General features: G+C 39.7%; 1 protein-coding gene across 5 annotated transcripts in view; it reads right to left on the bottom strand.

Moving 5' to 3' along the window:
- Positions 1-25,224, bottom strand: part of SPAG9 (sperm associated antigen 9) — a 106,440-nt gene that overhangs the window by 46,141 nt on the left and 35,075 nt on the right. For 3 of the 5 annotated variants that reach the window (XM_073310895.1, XM_073310894.2, XM_073310897.1), the window contains exons 4-5: positions 14,508-14,602; positions 8,675-8,828 (exon numbers count right to left, since the gene is read on the bottom strand). In XM_073310895.1, coding sequence (XP_073166996.1) covers positions 8,675-8,828; positions 14,508-14,602 — 249 coding nt within the window. Of the gene's footprint in view, positions 1-8,674; positions 8,829-13,638; positions 13,928-14,507; positions 14,603-25,224 lie in introns of those variants that run through there. The other 2 variants (XM_073310898.2, XM_073310899.2) reach the window with 2 other exon arrangements.

The raw sequence follows: 25,224 nt of genomic DNA, 5'->3' as shown, positions 1-25,224 counted from the left end.
ATTTAAACTAGTGTTTGTTTTTTTTTGTTTGATCTCTTACTCACTAGTTACAAATTGGAAAGCCAAATATGATAGCAAGCAGAACATGTAGCTGCATTTTGAAGAAAGACCTTGGGAGGGATGGAGAAGAGATGGTGAGGAGGCTTCAATGCAAACCAACAATAAACAGTGCTGTACTTGCAAAAAACCTGAGCATTCTTCCCATCGCCATTTAATTTTCTGTACCAATACTTCATGTAACATCATCCATTGTTTGGCATGCCAATCCAATTCACTTTCTATTCAGAGTAACTGACTGCATGTGAATTTCCTGCTGAAATACATTCCTGCTAGAGTGTTCAGACATTTATTCTGAATTTTATTCTGTTGTCACTACAATATATGAAATAAACTGAAGAGGAAAACTGATTTAATATACCAACTGTATTTATACGCAGAATTATTCAAAATGAAAAAAGTTATGTAAATAGAAATAAGGTCACTGCACAAAAACACGTAAAATATACAAATAAGGTGATACTTCAAATGTAGCTGAAAACCCTTTGTGTATTCACACTGCTGAAATGTCTGATTTTCCTTCAGACAGGGACTCCACTGTAATTCTTTGTAGTCTCCAAGAGGTTAACTAGGTGATCAACAACCTCCCCTTTCTTTTAAAGCACATTTTGGATCACAGCTAATAGTTAAACTATGAATCCAGATCTTATTACTATTACAGATTTTTATTACAGCTGAACCAAAAAACCCTGCTCGGGATTGTGGCTCCATTTTGCTAAGCACTGTAAAAATACATGACAGTCTCCGAGATGACAATCTAAGAAAAGTGGCCTACGAATGTGTGAGGGGGATTCCACTGAATACGTTTAAAATATATACTTTAATACCTATGTGCACATGGTCCCCGAGAATTATAATATAAAGTACCTACTATCCCCATCACCCCTGAAGACATCACCTAAAGGTAAACCCTAGTGATATTTCTGAAGTTGAACCACACAATTTTGATATAAAAATGGAGCTGGCTCTGAAAAAAGCAATTAACACTGAATTTAAAACACCACCACAAGGCTGCCATCTACCACGTCAAGAGCGCCTCTCTATCACAACTGATCTTCCCATTTTATGAAACAGTCACTGTGATCCAGGAAGATAAGAATTGCCACTTTGTAGCAAATTTGACAAATGGTCAAATCTATTCTAGTATTCCATCTCGCACTGTTGCCAGTACCAGATACTTCAGAAAAAGACAAGTTCTCCATGATGGGCAATTAATGCAGTATCACGCACTGGGAAAATATTTCCTCTTAACTCCAGGCAGTCAGTGACTGGCTTATGTCCTGAAGCAAGAGGATCAATATCCCTATAATATTTAAGAAATGTAATTGCAGATAGTTTCATTAACCATACGTTTAATTGTTCTTTGCCTCCATTTCTTGTGACAATGAGTTCCAAAGACTGTATTGTGTTAAAAGTTTCCTTTTTAAATTTGTCATTTTAACTTTGTTACGGCTGAGTTGGAACAAAGTGGCATAGCTGGAGGTCTACTGTGTCACAATACCCACAAGTCATTTACATGTATATATCGACTAGCCCCAAATGGGTTCAAATTAATAGTTTATCTGTCCATTGTGGACAAACTCTACCCCAGTGTCTCCAACCTTTGTGGGAAGAGCATATTGCTATTCCCAGAAGACTGTGGCGGGTGCCAGACACCTGGCCGCTGAGAAACGGCAACACGTCTCGGCGGCATTTCAGTGGGCGGTTCTCCGGCGGCCACACTCGGCAGCACTGTGTCCTGTGGGCGCACAAAAATGCCCCAGCGGGTGCCATGGTGTCCGCGGGTATCGTGTTGGGGATCACTGCTCTACCCTAACTATGTTTAAAATGTTCTTTCGAGATCCCTAACTAGTCTAGCAAATAGTTTTAACACTATCTTGTTTGTTCCTGCCACAAATTTGCTTGCTTGAGCAGGTTCAGGAAACAGTTTTAGCCTCAGTTTAGACTGGACCATTGTATACAGGACTTTTCATACTGAGGACCCTTGGGCTCACAGGTATTTGGGCTTAGGGTCTCCACCTGGATGCTGCTCATTCAATCTTTTTAGTCTTTCAAACACAAATGATGGGTGCTGTATAATAAATATACTTTCAGGTGTGCATCTAGATTTGTCTAACTCAATGCATCTCAAACATGAAGGCAACACACCTCTCCCCCACACCCCACATCTCACTTATGAAATGTACATATTTTATTTGGAAACTACTGTGCAATCACTACTCTGGGCTCCCTCTCATCCTTTTGACTTGACACTTTAGAAAAACATTCAATAACCAGAATGGCTGCACAGCCTTCAGAACAGCAGACCTCCAAATACAGAGTTTTTCACATGAGTAACAAGGCTTAAGAAAATGATCCAGAATTTATTAGCCTGGGGACCAAAACCGGTATTCAAGGTGAAATATACCTGTACTGCCATGTTCTGAAACCAATCTCCCACCCCCCTGCATTCAAAGGAATAAACAATTGTGTATTCGATAAGATGTTCTGCATTTATCTGTAGTATACATCGAATAGGAACATAACATTCTGTATGTAACTTACTATGCCTCTTGATTTTGTTTTATCTTATTTCCTTCACTCCCACTTCCTTAGTTTCTTACTACAGACTAAAGCTGCTCCTGCATTTGCCACATGTTATTTCTACTTCTCTCCCGCATATATCCTTTTTGCTTCCCTAACACTGCTTTCTGCTATGTCACCTGTATTTTCCATCCCATTTCCACCCCCTGCTCCTCCAAAAATGCTGACTTTGGCTCTTAATTTATTTCTCCGCTCTCTCTGGCACCAACCCTCACCTGCAGAAACACACCACACCCAGCCTTGCCCATCATCCATCCCTTCAGACATAAGGCTTGAAAAGTTTATTCCACCCAATAACCAGAAGTCTAAACTAGATCATTTAATTAGATGAAGGGCCTCATTGTCTAGGGGCAACATCCCGCGACGAAGCCAACCTCTGCACCAGTTTGTGCTTTGTATTCCTACTAGGGTGCTCTCCTTGAATCCTGCTCAGAGGTTCCATCCTTTATGGCCTCCACTTAGTAAGTGTGAAATCTGAAGCCTTCCCACCTTCCAGCAGCCAGGGGTTTAAGAGGGAGTTCTCTTTCCCCAATCCTAATCCAGAACCTCTAGACTATTGCAAGGGGAGGACATTCCCTACTGAGCTGACCCTATAACAACCTTTTTATAAAGCTCTCCTTTAACCTGCCTCTGCTGCTGCTTACAGCTGTCCCCCAGCCAGCAGCAGGAATCCAACCTGATCCACAGGGTCCTTAACAGCAGCAGTAAAATTGACTAGAGGCTTGTTAATTTCACTCTGCAGTTGAGCTCTACCAGCAGCAAAGATGCTGGTGCTGTCTGAGGATTTAGACAGGCAACAGTGCATGAGTTTGTACTCTATTGTTTGGAAGGGGTTCTCTGCAATCATAAGTGAAAAGCAAATCTTACCGTAAATGCATAAATTAATGGTATTTACCCCAGATCAAGTTCCTAGTCATATGAATTTTTCAAGCCCTAATGATTAATTTAGTACTTTTAGGTCCTGCCCCATCAATGATATCAAGCCTCATCTTACCATATTCTTTACTAAATACAGAGTTCACTGTACTGAGTTACATATGTAATACCAAATTTAGATTAGCTGTAAAGTGTCAGATTTTGAACATCTGAAACAACCTGCTGGAAAAGTCTCCAACTGTTTGGAAGTGTCAGAATTGCTTGCATTGTCTCCATATACCAATATCCTTAATCACAAATTTAAAAGTGACCAAGATGGGAAGAGTGAATATTTGTTAATCTCACAGTGAGTCAACTGGAGACTATAACACAGCATGTGTAACACCTGACTATTGGACATCTCTGACCGATTCCAAGAATATGTACGTTCCCTCCAAAGATACTCAGGAAGTCATGAAGCTCAAAATTAAGGAATTATGGCAAACAATTGAAGTCCATTTTCTAAAAAGGCTATGTGATTAAATATTATAAGTTGTTTTTTAATGTTAAAAAACACCTGCCCCAAGTTAAGGTTAAAGTTCAACTGGATAATGATTCATATTTTAGTAAACAAGTAATGAAGGGAGGAAATTGTACTCTAAGCGAATCCAGAGCTCACCCACACAGGGAATGAAACCTCAACATGAATGTTGGCTCTGTTCAAACATTTCTCCAACTCTGTATTCCGAATGCATACACTGAAGAATGCAGCACACACTGACCATTGACTTTACCACACAAAAAGCTCCAAATAAATGGCGTGGTTGCCCAACAGAAAGTGGCTGTGAAGAAAAAGGGTCTCAACTGAGTTTGAATCAATTGTTTCCAAAAATTATAAGGGACTAACCAAGGATTTCCGTATAATTCCATTGTTTTGCTATAACTACTTAATTTCTTCCCTTGCATTTGGACACTGGATTTATCTATAGATTTAACTGATAGCAATATATGCTCCAGAAATCAGTGTGTGTTAAATGTAATTCCATTAAGCAGGAGTGAGTCTAAATATCTTCCCCAAATATTTTAAGAATTTGAAATAACCAAGTTGTATTTTGTAAGCAATGCCCCTCTGCCATGTACATTGGCCAAACCGGACAGTCTCTACGTAAAAGAATAAATGGACACAAATCACACGTCAAGAATTGTAACATTCAAAAACCAGTCGGAGAACACTTCAATCGCCCTGGTCACTCGATTCCAGGCCTAAAAGTCACAATATTACCAAAAAACCCTTCAAAAACAGACTCCAATGAGAGACTGATGAATTGGAATTAATTTTCAAACTGGACACCATTATATTAGGCTTGAATAAAAACTAGGAGTGTCATTACACAAAGTAAAACTATTTCCCCATGTTTATTAACCAACTGTTCCTCACACATTCTTGTCAACTGCTGGAAATGGCCCATCTTGATTATCACTACAAAAGGTTCCCCTCCCACCCCCCCTGAAAATAGCTCACCTTAACTGATCACTCTCATTATAGTGTGAAATACACCCATTGTTTCATGTTTGTGTGTGTGTGTGTGTGTGTGTGTGTGTGTGTGTATAGATTAGATAGATCTTCCTACTATATTTTCCACTGCATGCATCCGATGGAGAGGGTTTTAGCCCACGAAAGCTTTTGCTCAAATAAATTTGTTAGTCTCAAAGGTGCCACAAGTACTCCCATTCTTTTTGTAAGCAACGTTTCCTAAAGCCTTTTTTCATGGAACTAAGTTGTGTATTTAAAATTAGGTCACTAAGTTTGTAGAGAACTAAATAGTGGTTTGTAAGCAATGCAATCAGAATAGGGATAGAAGAAAGCAATACACAACTACATCTCGTCTTCCAATGGCACCCAATATTGTCCTTACTGTACAAAGTTCCAAACTATCTAGATAAACCCTGGTCTGTGCTGCTCCTGGGCACCAATATGGAAGTGTTTTTAGGTGTACCATTGTGTATCCTTCAAATACTACAGCATGAATAAAAATGCAGGTATTTGAAAGCAATAGTACAAGACACTGGCAAGATACAAGTTAAAAACTATAATAGAAATTAATATTCCTCTTAGTAGTGACTGCAGTGCATCATGCCATTCCACAGGATCATTTATTAAATATAGGCACTGTGCTTGGCACTGTGTAAGATAAATACTATCTAACTTACAGAAATGATCCCTGCCCTAAGGCACTTAGTCTTATAACTAAACTGAGATATGTATATAGAGAGCATCAAAAATTGTGCATGCAAGGTAGCCATTTTTAAGTGTGTACAAGTTAATATTTTTAGAAGGACTAATGCCAAAAAATATAATCTGACAATATGAAATGACAGGTATTTTCTGGAGGGGACTGAAGGAGATCAGAAAACCCCCTTTATAACAACTCCATCCACTCAAGTCACGCGAGTCTAACCTGTATTTCAGCAAAGCAACTCCTCCTAAAGCCTGTCAATTTCTGAATAACTGAAATTGCTATGGGGAAATATGAATATAGAGGATTACTTGGGGGTACACAAGACAAATCTGACTCCTGAAAAGGGTACAGTAGCCTGGAAAGGTTGAAAACCACTGTACTATAGTATTTCTGTTCATGGATTGCTAAAGGACAAAGTTTTCAACAGGGTCTTCAGATCCTTTTTCTTTTTCAGTTTTTGTATCTATCAGGATCATGAAGTATGCTATAGTTTAGACAATGTTTTATCTCCTGAGTTGGGGTACTTATCCACCTGTGAAGAGGCATCTGTTTTTGTACCTCCAAAACTAGATGGGTTCATTAGTGGTAAGGCCCTTGTGACACCCTGACACCCCAATATCCTAATTAGATGACAGTGGTGAATATGTTTTGTACAAAATATATTTTGAGGTATCGTTCTAAAAGTCTTGATCTGCTAGACATTAATACCTTGTTGGATTGTGTGTGTTACCGTTGTATGTGAAGTTATGAAGTTTGGCTCTGTATGTGTTACTGAAACACGTTGTGAGGTTGAAAGCACCCACAGCCTTTCAAGTACAACAGTAAATAGGCCAAACAATGTTAATAGCTTATTGAGGAAATGCACAGAAGCAAAAGGATTACCTCAGGAACTGTATAAAATAGAAACCTCTGGTAGATAGCACTACACAATGGGAACTGTTTGACCTAGGTCATAGCAAGAGAGCTTTCCAGCAAATGGGAAGAAGAGGAACAATGACATCCTGGAGGGCAGGGGCTCACTCTCTCTGCAACAAGACACCTGAAAACACCTGAGGGGCAAGGACTGAACTGTGGACAGTGATGGTCCCAGGCTAGAAGGATCTTTAGCCTGTATATGAAAACCTGGGAAAGCCAAGGAAACTAGTGTCTTAAGAATCTGCCAGCCTGTTTATCACTCAGGGTGAGAATTTGCTAATTTATATCCTACCTATCCAGTGTCTTAAGGTCAGTTGAGTTTATTTACTAAGGTAATCTACTTTGATCTGTTTGTTATCTCTTATAATATCCTTTGTAATTAATAAACTTGTTTTTGTTTGTCTAAACCAGTTCGAAATTCATAAATGGGGACAAAAAGCTGTGAATATCTTCCTCCACATTGAGGGAAGGAGCGAATTTCATAAGCTTATGCTGTACCGTTCTCTGTGCAGTGCAAGACAATACAATTTTGTGTTTGCATCCCAGAGGGGGAGCAGACTTGAGTGCCGGGCAATCCCCTAGCTGAGTTTTCCCATGCAGCGCTGATTTCAGTATCTGTGTCTTTCTGCAGCTGGGCGTGTCCCTATGTGTGTGCACGCGCTAGAGACAGTTTGAGGGCCTGGCTCAGCAGGACAGGGTGAGGGAGCCCAGGCTGGTGGAATGGGAGGGCTCAGTGGTACCCCAGTACATCCAGTGGCACCCCGAAGGGGGAGCAACCTGTCACAGCCCTTTCTAATAGGATAGGGGAAAAGATTAGCCATGTGGTGTAGTCTCAGTCTTGCTCTCACGTCCGGGACTGACAGTGATGGAGGTAGCACACTTAGTCCACCACAGAAGGAGAATCTCACAAATCCAGCAGTTTAGGCACCTGCTTTTTAGGCCAATTTAAATTCTCTTGGTTCAAGAATCAAGCATCTAGGGAGCCTTACTCTTTCAAGAAACTGTTGGTGAACTGGAATTAGAGGACAAACATGGCAAACCCCACAGGATTAATGATCCTCATCTTCAGGCACTAACAATTAAGGTCTGCAGCCATTTCAATAAAAAAGAGCCCAAAGTAAAATACTGAATAACGGAGTTAAAAAAAAAGAGGACATTCTTCCTTCTGAAATGCTGTAATCAGCGGACCTCTTCACAGAGAGCAGCTGTCAGATCAGACTATCTGAACTAGAACTGCACAGGTTTTTCCAAATTGTATGTGAGGCAGAAAGCTTATTAGTTCTATAGAGCTTTGATATCAAAGTCCTTTAGAATGCTCAAAAAAATTATACAGTTTTAGTTTTCCCAAAACACATCTAAAGAGGGAAGGGCCATTCAGATGTTCCTTCATCTTTTTATGGCATCCAGTGTGGGATTATGTTTAAAAATAGTTCAAGTGGAGAACATCTCAAATTCATTTGGGATTTTTAAATATATAAAAAACGGTTTCAGGAATCTCATTAAAATTAGAACTATTTTCCTCCGAGTCACACCACTGAATTTTACTGATTTAATATTTTAATTTTAAACTATGAGCACTAGAATTACACAAACTTTATATACAAATATACACATATGTACATCACAGTACTTGAATACTCAAAGTTTTTCATGCCATAGAACATTAAATTCCCAAAACTGTATACACTGTCTATCCAGCCTGTAAGTACAAGAACTGCAGGCCTTAAAAAACTGTACCTATTTAGAAAAGGAAAATCTCTCTGAAATACCAGGAGATGGATCTTGCATTCCCATCCCATGTTGAAAGTGCAGCCAAAATCCCCTTTCACTGGGCACCCAAAGTTCCTTTAAAATACAAGACTCAAAAATCACATGCAATAACTGATGTGTTGAGGAGTTTATATAACTGGAGGACGACAGTTCAGCCCTTCCAGTAATATAGTTATCACCAACAATGTACTGAATCCATGGTTTATGATGGCTTCTCATAAGATGCAAAACAAACCTGAAAACCAATAGCTCACCTTTAGGCTGGTGTTGGAGCGTGGCTGGCTTAGCTCATGGAATTTCCAGTGCTCTGACCCAGGTGTTTCCCCTCCTTCTCTCTGAGTCTCAGGTGTAAGCAGTGCATCTCCTGGAGGTAATGGGAAGATGCCCAGTGATATAGGACGCTCTTTTCTGTTGGGGAGGAGAGGGAGGGGTTTAAAACAAAAATACCCAACATTTAATGAGGTTCAATTTTACACACTCACTGCCTATGCTATACCTGCTTTTGAATATGGCAAGGAAACAGAATTTAGATTCAATCATGCATACTATATTTCCCATTATATACACATGCAAGCATACAGAGTTTGCATTATTTTATTTAGTAATTCCTCAGATTCTGCTTATGTATTTCAAAAGTTTGAGTATTTTAGACCCATTTAACGGATTCCAGTTTTGAACAACTTTGTGCAGCATTTACATCTGATATCCATTCCAGGTGGAGAAGACTAAAAATTTTAGTATGAAATAATTGTTGGACCATGAACATCAGAATCAATGTTTTAAAAGCAAGTTGAATTTTTTTCTTTAATTCAGATGAAGCACTAACAATCCAATTGCATTCAGAAGCCACTTTTGAAAATGCATTTCTCATTTGCTCAACTCTTGTACAGGACCACAATTTCTGTAATGATCAACTACTAAATCCAGACAAATCTTTTCAACTTTCCCATCCACATCAAGCAACAAACCCTTACCTTGAAGTCTAACTCATATCTACTCTTAAAAGCATTTCACATTTACAAGTACTGTTTGTATATCACAGTTTGTAGTCTGCCTAGCTGTATGTTTGGGTGTGAACAGAAAGACCCGTTATGAGAACCCGAGACTCTGAAAATTAGGGGACTATTTTTGGAATGGACTAAATTTAAGATTACAGCTTAGTTTGTATGAGAGAAACTATACAAAACTGCTTTCCCAGTTAAACACTCAGATCTTATGGTGATACCACTGAAGAGTTTTCAATGTTGGTGCACTCAGTTCCCAAAATAACAGATATGAGACGGCAGGAAACCTAAGTTGAGATATGAATTTAGATAGCCTTTTTAGTACATAGACACAAATTACAGAAGTTACAGAACTGGCTTTTTTATCAACAGTACCAATACCGTATAGGACATTGAGAAAGCTGGTAGCAGAGAGGTGTGTCACGGGCGCGGGAGCAAGTTCATGGAAGGTTTTAATCCTCATATTACTGGTCATATTACCACAGCTGGCTATTCTATATTCAGCTGTTAAACTAGATAAAACAATCAAAAGTAACCTAAAATACCCCAGAAAGCATACAGAATTCCACAGACTGGCATGAAGCAGGTCCTATCTCTCCCAAGATCCTTGGGTTATTTGGATAACGGTCCCTTGAAGTATTTTGAAGTGTTGGCACCTCTGCATGGGAACACAGCACCAAAAACTAAATATCACTTTACAGCAGAGAAGACTAGTGAAAGCCAAACGATTTCACCCTCCTCTTCATAAAGAGACAATTTGGGAGACCCCAAAGGCTCATCTCAAAGAGCCATCCCAAAATCCCAGGACTGATACCCCACGTCCAGTGGTGTGATCACAATGAATAAAACCAGATTACATTTGGGGAGAGACAAAAATGTTGTTTAGAAAGTCATCTGCAGAATGCTGTGTCTAGCTCTGTAAAGGAATGTCAGTACTGGACACTTAACTGAAGAAAGTTAAGATGAAGCAAAACATTTGCTTGGTCAAAACAGCATGATCCCAAAAGAAATACGTGCAGTTAAGTACCACTGCCAAAAGTAAAGCTGTGGTTAGATATAAGTTTACCAAAGGTAAGAGGTAGAGAAAGTACACAACGACTGCAGAAAATTGAGCTTCGTGATACAAAGCAAACAGAAAGTATAGTCCATAAACCAGTGGGCACCTCTCAGTGAGAAAACCAGGGTAAGTATTTTCACAATGATTATGGAGACTCAAGTCTATAGTATTGACTTGTAAAATGATTCAGGCCCTATCTATATTAGCCAGGACAACTTCATAGTCTGCTAACAAGACCTGTGTAGCCAAGGGAAGGTCCATGCTCCTATGCAAAGAGGATGACAAAAACTATAGTAAAGATAGTGAAGAAGTGCTTGTACTTGGGGCCCAAGAAGCAATAGGCCCTTTTGAGAACATTCACTATGTCTGGATAAAAATTTTCAAGAGATTAAAAACTTTTAGGAAGTTAAGGAAAAATGTCTGAACAGCACCTTGTGAGTACTGATATATGAAAGACCACAACGTACAAGATAACATCTGTATGACTAAATATGCTGTACCAAAATTGATACCAAAGATTTTGCAATAGGAAACTAGTACAATCAGGAGTGGTAGGCTCTTAACCAATACAGAAAGACAGCTGGACATTCAATCAGCATTAATACAGTTAAGCACAGATAATGTGAAGCAAATGAAAAAAGCAAAAGCAATCAAGGCCACATAGATAAAAAGTATTGGAAGGGTTGGGTTATGCTGGAACAGTAACAACTCTGAAGAAAAAACCTTACTAAATAGTTGCAAAACTAAACAGAAGTTTTTTTCTACAACAGCAGGAGTCCTTGGAATCTATTCAAGTACTTCCTTTGTTTAGCATTCCCACATTTCTAATACATTGGGGCGGGAGGGAGGAGAAGAGACACACACACACACACTTACTTAGTTTTCAAGTATTGATTTTCTGGAAAAAAAAATCCAGTGCCAAAAATCCAGCTGGCCCCTTTCAGTTTAAAAGGGGGCTCGCCTTTAAGCATGCTCTGAGAGGCCCTTAGCTTTGGAAACCATCTTCTGGACAAATAGTCCAAAGAAGCCCAGATCTGTTTCTCTTCAGGGCATGCTGCAAAATCTATCTTTTATATAGGCTTTTAAGGAGAGGAGTTTAATGGGGAGGAGGATTATGAACTAAGAAGGGAAAGGGGGAATCCTCAAAGAAAAATTCTTTCTTCAGTTGGGCTCACTTTGGGGAGGAGGGGGAGAATTAGCTGGATTGTCATTTTAAAAATAATTAGTCACCTAGAGTAAATAGATAGATGTCTTATATGTATGACCTCAAAATCAAAATGCATGCAAGGAATAGGTCATTAAGGTGTAAGGGGGTCTGTCTTCCCTTCTGACAAGCAAGATCTTCTCCCACTAAGAATATCAATTTGTTTGCTTGCATGTGGGATGGGGAAGAGTCCCCCTTTCAGTTTCCAAGAAATATTTGGAAAGATGTCATTTTGCTGAATTGAAGTCAGATATTACAGTTTACTCCCTAAACAAATAATAAAAGTATCTGTTTAGTCTTTATTTCTTTTAACAGTGGCCTACTGAAATATTAGAGCTTTAAGTATTTTTGCAGCCACTCTACATTATATCTTTTTGATGACAAATACTCAAGTTAATATAATATTACATATTCAGACCATAATGCTTTTTCAATAGCAATTTTCTACAATTTTTTTTTCTAAGCTAAGAAAATCAACAGCACAACCTTTAAAAATGCTGGTTTATTTACACACTAAAATCATTTTAAAATTTAACCAAAAGGCTCTACTGAAAAGACAGCACAGTTTCTAAGACTTGAAATTTAAATATTCACTTGAAAAGTGATGACATGCTACTAAAAGACTTCTTTATCAAGCTGATAGCATTAGTGTAAAGTGTTAGAGTTCAGACTTTTTAAACCTAAAAAAGTAAAATATTTTGCTTTACTTTTAAAGTAAAAGGCCTTAGTAATTATTCTACAAAAAGGAAAGGAGTACTTGTGGCACCTTAGAGGCTAACAAATTTATTTGAGCATAAGCTTTTGATGAAGTGAGCTGTAGCTCATGAAAGCTTATGCTCAAATAAATTTGTTAGTCTCTAAGGTGTTACAAGTACTCCTTTTCTTTTTGCGAATACAGACTAACACGGCTGCTACTCTGAAACCTGATTGTTCTACAGTAATATATTACCCTATTAAACTTACTAAAATGCCTTAAGTCTACCAAACACTTAAGTCAACTACGCACTACATTTACATATTTGTCACAAAAGATTAAAAAACACACTGAAGGCTAGAGACCAAACCTAGGCTATGTGCTACATTGATTCTTTTAAAATCATCTTCCATTAGAACTAATTTTCTGACAATCACATATTTTTAACAAGTATATACATTTATTTAAGCCAGAGTGATAGTGATTAAAGAATGCCAAGTTCACTAGTTTGAAAGATGCAATTTTAAAATGTGGCCCATTGTATTTCATTTAAAACAAACATTAAAATGTCAAAAAAAAAAATTTTTTTTTCCACTAATGCAGATCTGCTACTACTCTAGGCAACCAGGACAAACAGCACATAACTCAAGGGAGGAAAGAGTTGGTTGACTGCCATACAAGTATAAAGAGAACGATGAGAGAGGATAACATTTGACTCAACAATAGTGAATAGGCTCTTACAGCTCTAATACCCAAATACAAGATTTTTCTTTCAAAAGTATCTTAAATGATCAAACAGTATTTTTTTTAAATATGTAAAAAAATATTGAAATTATATATTTGAACAGAGCTCCCATTACCTGTACATAAACTGCATAAAGAAAAGGCCTGCGGCATCACAAATTTAGGACTATATAATATTCGCTAAATACCTTACAACACGAGTGCAAGCTCTGTCCACAATGTTTAACAAAGCACCTCTATTCTGTTGACAAGTTAGTGTCAAAGATTTAACAGCTTTCTAAAGCAAAAACTCACCGACTGACCTTGTAATTACTTAAAAAAACACCAATGCAAATTTCCTTTAACAATTTACAAAACAGTGCCTTGCCTTACTTAGTGTATGAATACTAAATATACAGGACTTCAAATCAGCACTTGATATCCCGTTGCCTCCTTTTATAGATCGAAAGATGAGCAAGAATGAGGAAACTAACAACAAAGAATACAATAAGCAGAGGTTCAGTAGGTCAGAGTACCTGAGTATCCTTGATAGATTCTGCGTCAGAGCTGGCACACCAGTAGAAATAGAAAAGTGCACAAGCAGCAAAACAGAAAGAGATACTAAGATAGCTGAATTAATGACCACCGCCCCGCCAACGAAGCCAAACACAAATAGCAGCATGCATCCAGGACTCATGGTGCTGCGCTGGCATGGTGAAACGCCGGAACCAAGGCTACACAGACAACGAGGGTGTATCTTTGTAGTGAAAGTCTGTCATTCAGCTGCTGCCACAAAAACAATGCCATCAGCAGCAGCTTTCCACTCTCTCCTGCAGCAGCTCCAAACCAATGACATCACTTCTCTCCTCCCCCATCTCAATGAACCATAGAGCTGCTGCTCTTAGCATCTATGCAGCAAGCGACACAGCCAGCTTATTACCTATTCTCTCCCCCTTCCAGAGTTCATTGGCAGAAAGCTTTGAGATCTACATAATATATTCACATAGAGCTCTCAGCACAAGCAGACATTTAGACATGTTCCTTTGTAAACCTGTGTATAAAGCAGCAGAAGCAATGCAATATTATTTAAGTATTTTTAGACTCTGGTATGTCTGTTATTTTGAAATTATCCATATCCTAAAAGAAACCCTGTCTACATTTATAAAAATGTATGCCAAAATTATTGCCCAAGACCAATGTACAGACTATATATCAACATTTAGTGTTACAAAAGCAAGTGTTTTTTCCCATGGATTTCTACAGTATTCTCCTACTGCATTCCAATCATCCGACAAATCTTTCTGATTCAGCCAAACTGTTGTTGTAGGATTAAAGAACAGACAGTCTTGCAAACATACATGAATGAATTCTTTTTATTTCAGGGTGAGAGCATAATAATGCTTACCTAATTCTACCGTGTGTGGTGGATTCTAGCAGATCACCCCCCGTTAGTTGATGAAGTTTGGTTCTTTCCAAGTGTTCCATATAATTGTGAATCATCTGTTTAAAACAAAAGATACTGTAAGACATTAAGTATCATTTAAATGTATTGCAATAGTGTATTTTACAGCCAATATTTTGCACCACTTTGCAATCCTCCTCTGCATATCTGAAAAAAAAAAAAGATACCAGGAGCCCACTCCATTTTACAGTTTAGAGTTAATTTCTTTCAAAGTAGTAAACAAATGTTAGCAAAATATTTGACATTTATGGCCACAAGTCTGATCTGAGACCCTTTCCTTAAAATTTGAGCATTTGAGAAAGAACCTTAAGTTATTTTTCAAAAATAAAAATTCAGTTTCACTTTAACCCCTTAGACATATTCCTATATTCATGCACAGGAAATATCTGAATAGCAACATAAGTGTCCATGGCATTTCAGACAGAGTTCTGCAACTAAGTGCCAATAAATGGAAATAACGAAACCCCAATGACTGTAACCTGCTGAAGTTTAAACACATCCATGAAGTAAAGGCAATGTGTGTGATATTTCTTTGAATGACTGGCAACTAAATCTTCTATATGCAGAGATTTTATTTATAAAAACACAGAGAAAATAGTATTATATGTTGAAACATTTTATTGCATTGTGTTAATACAGTATAGAAAAAAACAGCATCTATCTAGAATATAGTCACCAAAACAAAAAGATAATATTTTTAAAAGTATATTATGTTTACATTTTGAGCAGTTAGTTCCTTTATCAAAACGTGGCCTAATTTACTAGTTAATACATTAACGAAGAACATGGTAAGTGTTTGGAATTTAGAAAAGTGAAGTGAGATCTGATGCGTGTTTCAGGCTTTCCTTTGACTTTTCATGTATTCTGGTCAGATAATTCTTGGTAAAATAATGGTTAAACTTCCCCATCTACACCAAACTGCTCCACAATGAAGATAAATATCAGACACCAGAAGACTGAAAACAGACACTGCAAAAAAGTCCCTGTGTAAAAGCAGAACTTTCTTTTTTTTAATTTATTCAATAGAGTCAAAGGAATACCCAAAATCACAGATAGATACTACAACTGCTCATTGTCTTGGTTTTTTGTTACCTTATGTATGGTCTTGCAAATGTATATAGCTTTCTGAAAATAAAATCTGTGTTGAATTTTATGTTCTTTAAATGTGTATTTATGGTAGAATGTAAAACAGGAATAGATATATATGCTGTACATGGTAATCTGTATATATTTCACGTTTTTATTCAGTGAGGGTTCTATAAAATTGCAATCATAGGGATTTATTACTAAAAACAAAGTATTTGTAAACAAAAACAGTTAAAGAAACAGCCAAGCTATTTGAGCTATGGATGTACTATTAACCCATTTTATTTGTTTTTATTGCGTAAGTAGCCCTCTATAAAAAGACAGTTGCATTATTTGTAATAATTATGTCACACCTTGGATAAAATAAGCCACTAACCAGAACCCTTACTAGTTCATTAAAGTCTGATCATATCTAGGGTATCCTTTGTCTAGATTTTGACCTGAAAATAAATAAAAAATAAAGGAGCATTGGCTGGTCGGTATCTTAGGTAGTACCCACCATAAACTGATGGGCATATTATCAATACCAAATTTTAGCCAAATTAGAGTAACCCCTTCCTTTTGTAACCATTTTCTCATAATTGTGTACATACTTTCCCTTCCCTCCTCCACTCCACAGGAACAAGTTTTGTACCTACAAAATGAGGAAGAAATAAGACACCACAAAAGACAGTACATTTCAGTTTTAAGCTAGTGAGTAGTTAGAATTTTTTTCTGATCCTTTTAAGATTTATCTTATTTCATCCTTAAGGTTTTCATTATTAAGTCATGCTGTTCTAGCTAGCATTTCACAGTCATGCTATTGAAGATTAAGCATTGTTCTAAATGGGTGCTGTTACACTGGAGCACAATAGGGTTTTATAAATCTATCAAGCCAATCAGGAGCATGAGGCATAAGGCTGAGTGCGATTAGAGTGGTAATGATAGAGCCGTCAATTTTATGTAATTGTTTAAATGACAATGGTCATAACTGAAAACAGGCATTAAAACTACAACAATACGTAATAGCAGATTTTATAACGTTAATGCTTCATCACAATCATAATTGTGCAAAGCACCAGAGTCATATCAAAATCAACAGTAAATACAACACACGAGTCACTGACCAGCAATCTTCCTCCACATTTTTCATGCACATCTGAGAAGTGTGCCATACTACATCCTGTCCAGTCAGCAAGCCACATCATCAAGCCACCCTTGTAGCAGGTGCACCCTGCCCCTGGTCCCTGCAAAACTTGCTTTGGCTATCTTCCTCCATTTATAATCCTTGACTATTTTAAAGTACTAAGAGACCATAAACATTAAGGACTTCTGTACAATATGGTTCTGACTGCATTTATAATATAGCCATAGTCTATTTACCAAGTCAGGCCCAAGACCATGGGATGCTGTTGAGAAAAGGTGGTCCGCTGGGAAGACCAGAGGTGCACCTCACCAAGAAGGGGAAGAGCATCTTCATGCATCAACTTGGCAACCCAGCGAGGAGGGCTTTAAACTAAGCTCAAAGGGGGCAGATGACAAAAGCCAGAAGGTATAAAAATATGACCTTAAAAGGCTAGATGGGGGCGGGGGTCACATGGAAAATTACATTAGGGTCATTAGAGCAACAAGAGGGAAATCAGTGAGGGAATCTGATTAACATCTTGGATGTCTATACAAATATATACGGAGTATGGGGAACAAACAGGAAGAACTGGAAGTATTAGTACATAAGCTAAATTTTGAGTTCATTGGCCTTAGACTTGGTGGGATAAATCCCATGACCGGAATATTGGTATAGAGGGGTATAGCTTGTTCAGGAAAGACAGGCAGCCTAAAAATGGAGGAGGTGTTGCATTATACGTCAAGAATGTGCACACTCGTTCTGACGTCCAAAAGGAGGTCAGAAGCAGACCAGTTAAGAGTCTCTATGTAGAGATAAAAGGGGTAAAAAACAGGGGTGAGATCATGGTATGGCTACTGTAGTCTACCAAATCAAGGAGATGAAGTGGATGAGACATTTCTAGAACAAACAGAAGTAAACAAAACACAAGACCTGGGAGTAATGGTGGACTTTAGCTACCCAGACTTCTGTTGGAAAAGCAATACAGCAAAACAACCTTTCCAACATGTTCTTGGAATGTACTGGGGACAACTTCTTTCCTCCCAGAAAGTGGAGGAAACAACAAGGAGAGTCATTTTAGCCTTGATTTTGACCCACAGGGAGGAATTAGTAGTTAATCACTCCATTCCCACCTGCCCCACCACCCCCTCCAGCACTCACTCTCCCCGAGCCTTACTCACTTTCACTGGGTTGGGGCAGGAGGTTGGGGTTCAGGGGGGTGGAGGCAGCACTTCCCTGGGTGGCTCCCAGTCAGGGGCGCAGCGGGGCTAAGGGAGGCTCCCTACGCCGCTCCCGGAAGCGGCCAACACACCCCTGTGGGGGGGCACGTGGCTACGCGTGCTACTCCTGTCTGCAAGCGCCTCCCCTGCAGCTCCCATTGGCCGCAGTTCCCTGTTCCCAGCCAATGGGAGCTACGGGGGTGGTGCTTGCAGGCAGGAGCAGCATGCAGAGACCCCGCTCCCCCAGGGGCTGTGGGGGCATGCTGGCTGCTTCCAGGAGCAGAGTGGGGCTGGGGCAGGCAGGGAGACTGCCTTAGCTCCACTGCACTTCCTGACTTTTAGCAGCTGGAGATAGTGATCAACTGGAGAAACTCCAGAATCCACCAGTCAATTGTGATATACGGTTTGATGACCCCCGATCTACATATATAGGGCAGGAGGAAGGTTATATTTACAGGGCTAAATGATTCAATATATCCTGTCACACTGACATTCTGGTTTCAGAGTAACAGCCGTGTTAGTCTGTATTCGCAAAAAGAAAAGGAGTACTTGTGGCACCTTAGGTGCCACAAGTACTCCTTTTCTTTTTACTGACATTCTGATCTTTTATTCACCATTACCATTTTTAAATCAAATATTGTTAAGTTATCCATTAGCATCTCATTAGGAAATTAACACATTACAGAAATGCTCCTATGCTGCAAAAGTTTGAAAAAGAATCCTTCAAAATCACTGGAATAATCCAAGATTAGTCATCCTGACCAAAGGTTGCCTGTCTCCTTATCACTAATAGGTTTGTTTCCTCAGTTTCTTTGTATGCTGGAGACTAGCAGGAAAGTCATTCACTTAAAAAAAACAAGCACCCTACAAGTTTATTGAAAAATAAGCAAGCCAACATACACTATCAAGATAGATGTACAGATTAAGCCATTAAATAAACTAGTCTCGCAGGTCAGAGAACCCCTCCTGTGCTTCTCCAGGAAATCCAGCATTAACCCAGCCCACTGCTATCAACCTCTTGTGTTTTCTCCAGGAATTTTTATATTCTGAGATTACTCTTCCCCCCTCATCTTAAAAAAAAAGTTCTAACTCCTCAAGTTTTCTACACTTCCTGTATTTATTTTAAGAGTGGATCTGACTCTAGGCAACAACTCCCTCCTCAGTGTTATGTTTGAGATTAACAGATTACTCTTTTCAAGTGTTACAGAAGTCTTGCATTAGACATTTGACCTTTAATACATCAATAGAAACTTTTGCCTTCCTTCTCCTCTCGGTTACCCCTTCTTTTTGTAAGAGTTGCACTTCAGATTCTATTCAATTCCTCATGACTTCCTAGTATTGTTAGCTCAGCATCCTGTCTCCAGATCCCATGAACATTTTTGACCAGGTCCAGTTGTCCATATGAAGCCAGCCATACGGTTTTAATAGATAACAGGCTGCTCATTCTTGTCCTGATTTTGTGGTCAGGTGCACCATTTGAGTAGATCTTCAAGATGGGTTTAAGCCTTCAAGTTTTCCAGTAATAGCACTGACCAGAATCATCCCCTGATAATCCAGGCAGGGCTAACTTCTTCAGACTTCCCCAGCAGATGTGTCAGTCAGCTCCCTGTCCCAACAGTTCCCCAATAGGTGCCTCTCCTCTCTTGAGAGAGTCCCTCTTAACACAGCCAAGTCTCTTTATGCTTGCCAGTTCCCAGGCTTTGGCCCTTCTGGACAAAACCAGTCCTGCAGGCTCAGCCCAAGGTTGAGCCAGACTCTTCAGAGCCAGTGACTGTCATTGTCCCATCATACAACCATGAAGTGTTTGCTGAGGTGTCTTATCTTGAGCTAACTCTTCTCTTCCTGCTTGCTTTCCTTAAAATCCCTAACCAACATAGTTGTGCAATAAACATCCCAGTAAGCTGGTTAACATATAGTACACAGTATTTATATATTACAGAGCAGCTCCATTTCCATCATATGCTGCATGTACTCCTTCCAGTTTGCAATATTCCCATGTCCCAGATAATCCACTTTAATCTGGCATTTCTATTTTAGCAGAAATGTAAGGGATTTCTGCATCCTGTCACAGGATATTCTTCTAAGCATAGTTTGCACTCTCAACCTACTTTGAAAAAAGTTACACACCCACTGGGCAGAAATTATCTGAATGTAAATTGAAAGCATTCTTCCCATTAACAATGGCTAATGCACTGATGTACACCAATTAAATAAGATGATGGGGATGGCAGATATGGTAACTTTGAGTCATTAAGCCCATTAAATATATATTAATTTTAACACAAGGTCATTTAAATCTTACTTGGGAACACTTTTTGGGAAATAAGTATAGAGTTTTACCTCAATTAAATACATACGATTGGTATAACTCTGCTTTGTCAAATTTGTAATGAAAAAGTTTTCTGCATTTCTTCTATGTTAGCCATCCTCCTGGCACGAGGACCTACTCAGGATATTTCTTTGTCTGAATCAGCTTGACAAAGTATATTCCAAATGCTAGAGAAATGCTCACTGTTGTGTCACATTGTATCAGACCAAAACAGTGACAAACTTACAGGGCCCAATTATGCTTCATTAAACTAAGCAAATACTCACGGGGGGGGGGGGGGGGGACACGACACTATATCCTGTACAGTACCTCTGTTTTCCAAAGAAAAAAAGAAATGTTTCCTTCTACTTAAACAGGGAAGGTGTTTGGGAATTGCTATCAAACCATCTCTACTATACATCATTTAGAGCACGCCACTTTTCTCCAAGCTAATTACAAATTTTGAGAAGTTTCTTCAGCTGTTTGTTCACACAAGTTCTTCCTTCCCAGCTTCCTACACAAGAGGTAAGGAGAAAGCGGTCTTTATGGCTTGGCTTTTTAGTACAGGAATACCTTTTCTGAGTACAGCTATTAGTGTCATCAGACCTCACTTCCAAATGCTACTGCAAGCTTGAAAAAGGTTAAATTTCCTATTTAAATATAAATGCAGGTAAATGAAGTAGTACAGGGGTTCTCACACTCTGGGTCGTGACCCCATTTTAATGAGATCACCAGGGCTGGTGTTAAGACTTGCTGGAGTTCGGGGCTGAAGCCCGAGCCCCACAACCTGGGACCGAAGCTGAAGCCCAAGTCCCACCACCTGGGATGGAAGCACAAGGGCTTCCGCCCTGGGCACCAGGGCTCAGGTTACAGGCCCCCCTTGGGCTTTACCCTCCCTGCCCCTTGAGGTGGGCGGGGCTTGGGTGGACACAGGCTTCAGTCCCCTTTCCTGGGATCATGTAGTAATTTTTGTTGTCAGAAGAGGGGCGCAGTGCAGTGAAGTTTGAGAACCCAAAAGTAGTAGATTGTGTAGTCATGGCCATTAAAAATATTTAAATCTATCATCCCTCTTTTCTCTGCTCTGGTTCATGCATTGCACTGACAAGTCTACTGTACTCTATATGTAGTAGCAGCAGAGAGAAATTTAATAGAATATTGACAGTATATTTCAGTCAGTTTGCAGAAAAGGGCAAAGGAAAGCAGACGACTGGAATGAGAGAAAAATAGGAAAAGGAAATGAGCCATAATGTCAAAAAGAGGAAAGGATAAGAGAACACACCAATGAATGAAAGATGGAGAAAAAAGCTAGACAAGCCTGACACACTAAAAAGTGGGATGAGGAGAGAAAGAAAAGGATAAGGGGAATCAACAAATAGTAAATAAAGGCAGAGGACAGTCACATGGTTTAGATCAGCGGTTCTCAAACTGAGTCAGGACCCCAATGCGGGTCATGACCCTGTTTTAATGGGGTCGCCAGGGCTGGCTTGGACTTGCTGGGACAGGGGACGAAGCCAAACCCGAGCCGCACTGTCTGGGGCCAAAGCCTGAGGGTGTCAGCCTTGGGTGATGGGTCTGAGATTACAGGCCCCCTGCCTGGCGCTAAAGCCCTTGGGCTTTGGCTCCAGCCCTGCCACCCAGGGCATTGGGGCTTTGCCCTCCCAACCCAGGGCGGCAGGTATCTGGCATGCTCGGGCTTCGGTCCCCACTCCTGGGGCCATGTAGTAATTTTTTTTTGTTTGGTCAGAAGGGGTTCGCGGTGCAATGAAGTTTGAGAACCCCAGGTTTAGACAGCTGTCAGAGCTAATACTGCAAGCTTCAAACACTCCTTTCATTATTTGATCAACTGACAGGAAAAATGAATTGTTATTTCAGTAAGCATCAAGGATTATTACTTCCAAAGACAAAAGTGAAGTTGATTAAAGAAAGAAGAAAAATATTCCTATTTAGAGAGATGAGAGTAGAAGATAAGTTCTTGAAGCAAATACTGTGGTGAAATCACTCAGCTGAATCAGAGGTTTGATTTCATGCAAGAGACCCTTGAAGGTAACTTCAAAACTACATTAAGCAATCTGTAGAGTGATGTCATCCAAATAATCTTATACTAAATAAACAGTGAGGTTACCAGCGCAGAACTGAAACACTAGGAAGGGTAGTGAAGGGGTTAGACAATAAGAAAACTGAGAAAATTCAAGGGAGAAAATCTGATATCACTGTCTTTTAATTCTATCTGGTTTCTCAGTTTGAATCCACTCCATCATGAATCATTAAACAAAATAAAGAGACATGTGCATAGGACAGGTGAAGATGGACTCAGTCTTGTACTGACATGGCAAGATCATCTATGAGCTGCAATATAAAGAAGCAAGTGAGGTCTGAGAAGAAGTTCACGTTTTCTAGGATTCCCTAGTGACCCTGTAATGGTGCTAGAAAACCCTACAAATTAAGAGGAGACTATGAATTAGTACCCTGTTATTTCCTCCACTATTATGTGTATTGCAGTAATGCCTAGAGGTCCCAGCCAAGCCCATTATGCCAAGCAAGGTAAACACAGTATGAGAGAGTTCCTGTTCCAAACAGCTTACAGTCTAAACACACACGACAGGCATGGGGTGGAGAGAAACACACACAACACAGACTGAATAATGTGACGTTTGGCAAATGTCACATACGATTTTTAGTAAGGGTTTGGGGAGTATTAGGTTGTGAGAGTTACTAAAGGGAGAAAACCAAGGAAAAGAAAGGAGGGGAACATGGAGTGACACCTAAGTGAAAGTGACTGAAAAGGAGTAGGGTAGAGCAATCAGTCAAAAAGCACTGCACAGGAAACGGAATGCCCAGAGTAAAAACTGAAAAAGAACTGTGACTTGAAGGGGATGAGACAAGAGCGAGCTGCATTAAATCCTTCTCGTTTGTGGTAGAAGATAGTCACCTCAGTGATAATAAAATCTAAGGAAACAACTTTTCCCACCCAAAAGAGTGCATTTTAAATTGTATAAATGTTTGGTAAATTATTTGAATAAACCAAACCTGCATAGCTTGTTGTCCGTTTTGGAAGAAAGTCTATATAAAAAACAAGACATTCCAAACATTCTATTAGTGTTCATTAAATCAAGTTAAATTGATTACATACATTTGTTGATCATTTTTGTAAATGGAGTATTGGGGAACGGGGAAGAAAAGTTTAAACATTTATATTAATTTCTATTATGGTAATGCCTGGAGGCCCCCAGTCAGGATCAGGGCCCATTGTGCTAAGTATTGTATAAATATAAAGAGACAGGGTCTCTGCTCCAGCGAGTTTACAATTTAAACAAGCAACACAAAAGGGTGCAAGAAAGTGCTTCAAAGTCTGAACAGTTTTTTAAATATACCACGTATCTTACAGGCAGGACTGGTTGCACCTCCTATTATTAAGCTTGCTTGTCACTTCCCATTACAAAACCCTGTTTTCAATTGCTTATAACTTTACCAAACTAATCATTTGGGCTGAATTTCTCTAGACCATGAGCCTGCCTCAGTCTTAAATTTTTTAGAAAGTTTCAGACAAAACAGTTGAGCTGTTTCCAAGAATAAAACGAAGGAAAAAAATTGCAGTGTTAAAAATAATCCTGATAACCTTTACTTTGAGACTGCAGCACTCCTATGCTTTGGATCAGAGGTGGTGTCTGTGTAAGGGCTGAACCTTTTACTGTTCCTGTGAGAATCCATCTAACTTTGGCCTTTGGAAAAAAAATCTCAGTTCACATATGCTCAAGTAGAGAAGTGCTAGAGCTGAACAGCTGAAATGTCTGAAGAATCTATGCTCAATGAGCATGCTTCAGCTCCTAGTGCTGGTTAACCTAAGCACGCACCATCCCCACACAGCACCTGAGTATACTCCATTCCCAGAGTGGGGGCCAGGCACTGGAACTGAGACCAGGGAGCCCATATCTCCTGCCTTTATGCTCTCAATGACACCCTGTGGCACCCAGGCAGCCACCTGACTCAAATGCAAAGGAAACAAGTGCTGAACTGGGGGTGGGATGGGGAAGGCGGCAGGATACTGGGACTGGAAGGGGATGGAAGAGAAACTGACTACAAGTTGATGAGGACTGGAGCTGGCTGGGCAAAAAGACTAGACCAAGAGGCAGGAGAGGGGGGGGCTGGTATTGGTTGGATATCAGACCAGAAGCTTAGGGAAGAGGGGACAAGGACTGGGCAAAGCAGGCCAGGAATCAGTGTGGGAGAAACAGGAAACAGATCTGACAAGGAGCAAGGAGGCGAACTGGGACTGGCTGGGCTAAGACACTGGGACAAGGAGCTGGGTGAGGGACAGGGGAAGACAGACTGCTTGAGGAGCCTGGAGACGAAGACTGAGAGCCAGTGTGGGGAGGGGAATGACTGGAGGGCAAGGGAAGATATGACAGGAATAGGTTAGAAGGGACAGAGCAGAAAAGTGGGCCAAGTTTTGATGGGGAGCAGGGGAAAAGACAAGCAGAAGGATCTGTGGCCAGTACAATCCACTACAGAGCTTGGAATGGCCTTGGAATATTCACAGATGGGTAGTAACGTGACAAAACTCTTGTGGACAGCAAAAGGCAAGAGCCAAAATTTGAATTTTAACTGGTTTTGATGTGAAGTTCATTTCCAACGATTTGTTCAGAAATTTACAACTCAAATTCAACAGCTGGAAAGATATCAAAGTTCTGGTTCTGTCTGGGGGACAACTCTATTCAGAACCAGAAGAACAGGCAATGATGTCTACACAATCTGTTCAGAAGGATAGTGTGGCCGACTTGTAACAATATGAAAGGAGGAATTAAGACTTGTGGGTACTAGTCTTGTACCACTGACTATCCTCTGGGTATAATTCCACATTCCTCACATACCCTTAACTTTAGAAGCTACAAAAACTTCCCACAACCCACATCATGGGATCCCACAGTGCTCTGTCTTAAGTCACCT

This window comes from Lepidochelys kempii, chromosome 14 (assembly GCF_965140285.1).
Source record: "Lepidochelys kempii isolate rLepKem1 chromosome 14, rLepKem1.hap1, whole genome shotgun sequence".
Taxonomy (NCBI): domain Eukaryota; kingdom Metazoa; phylum Chordata; order Testudines; family Cheloniidae; genus Lepidochelys; species Lepidochelys kempii.
Note: the sequence above shows the minus strand (reverse complement) of the source record. Positions and strands in the feature narration are given on the sequence as shown.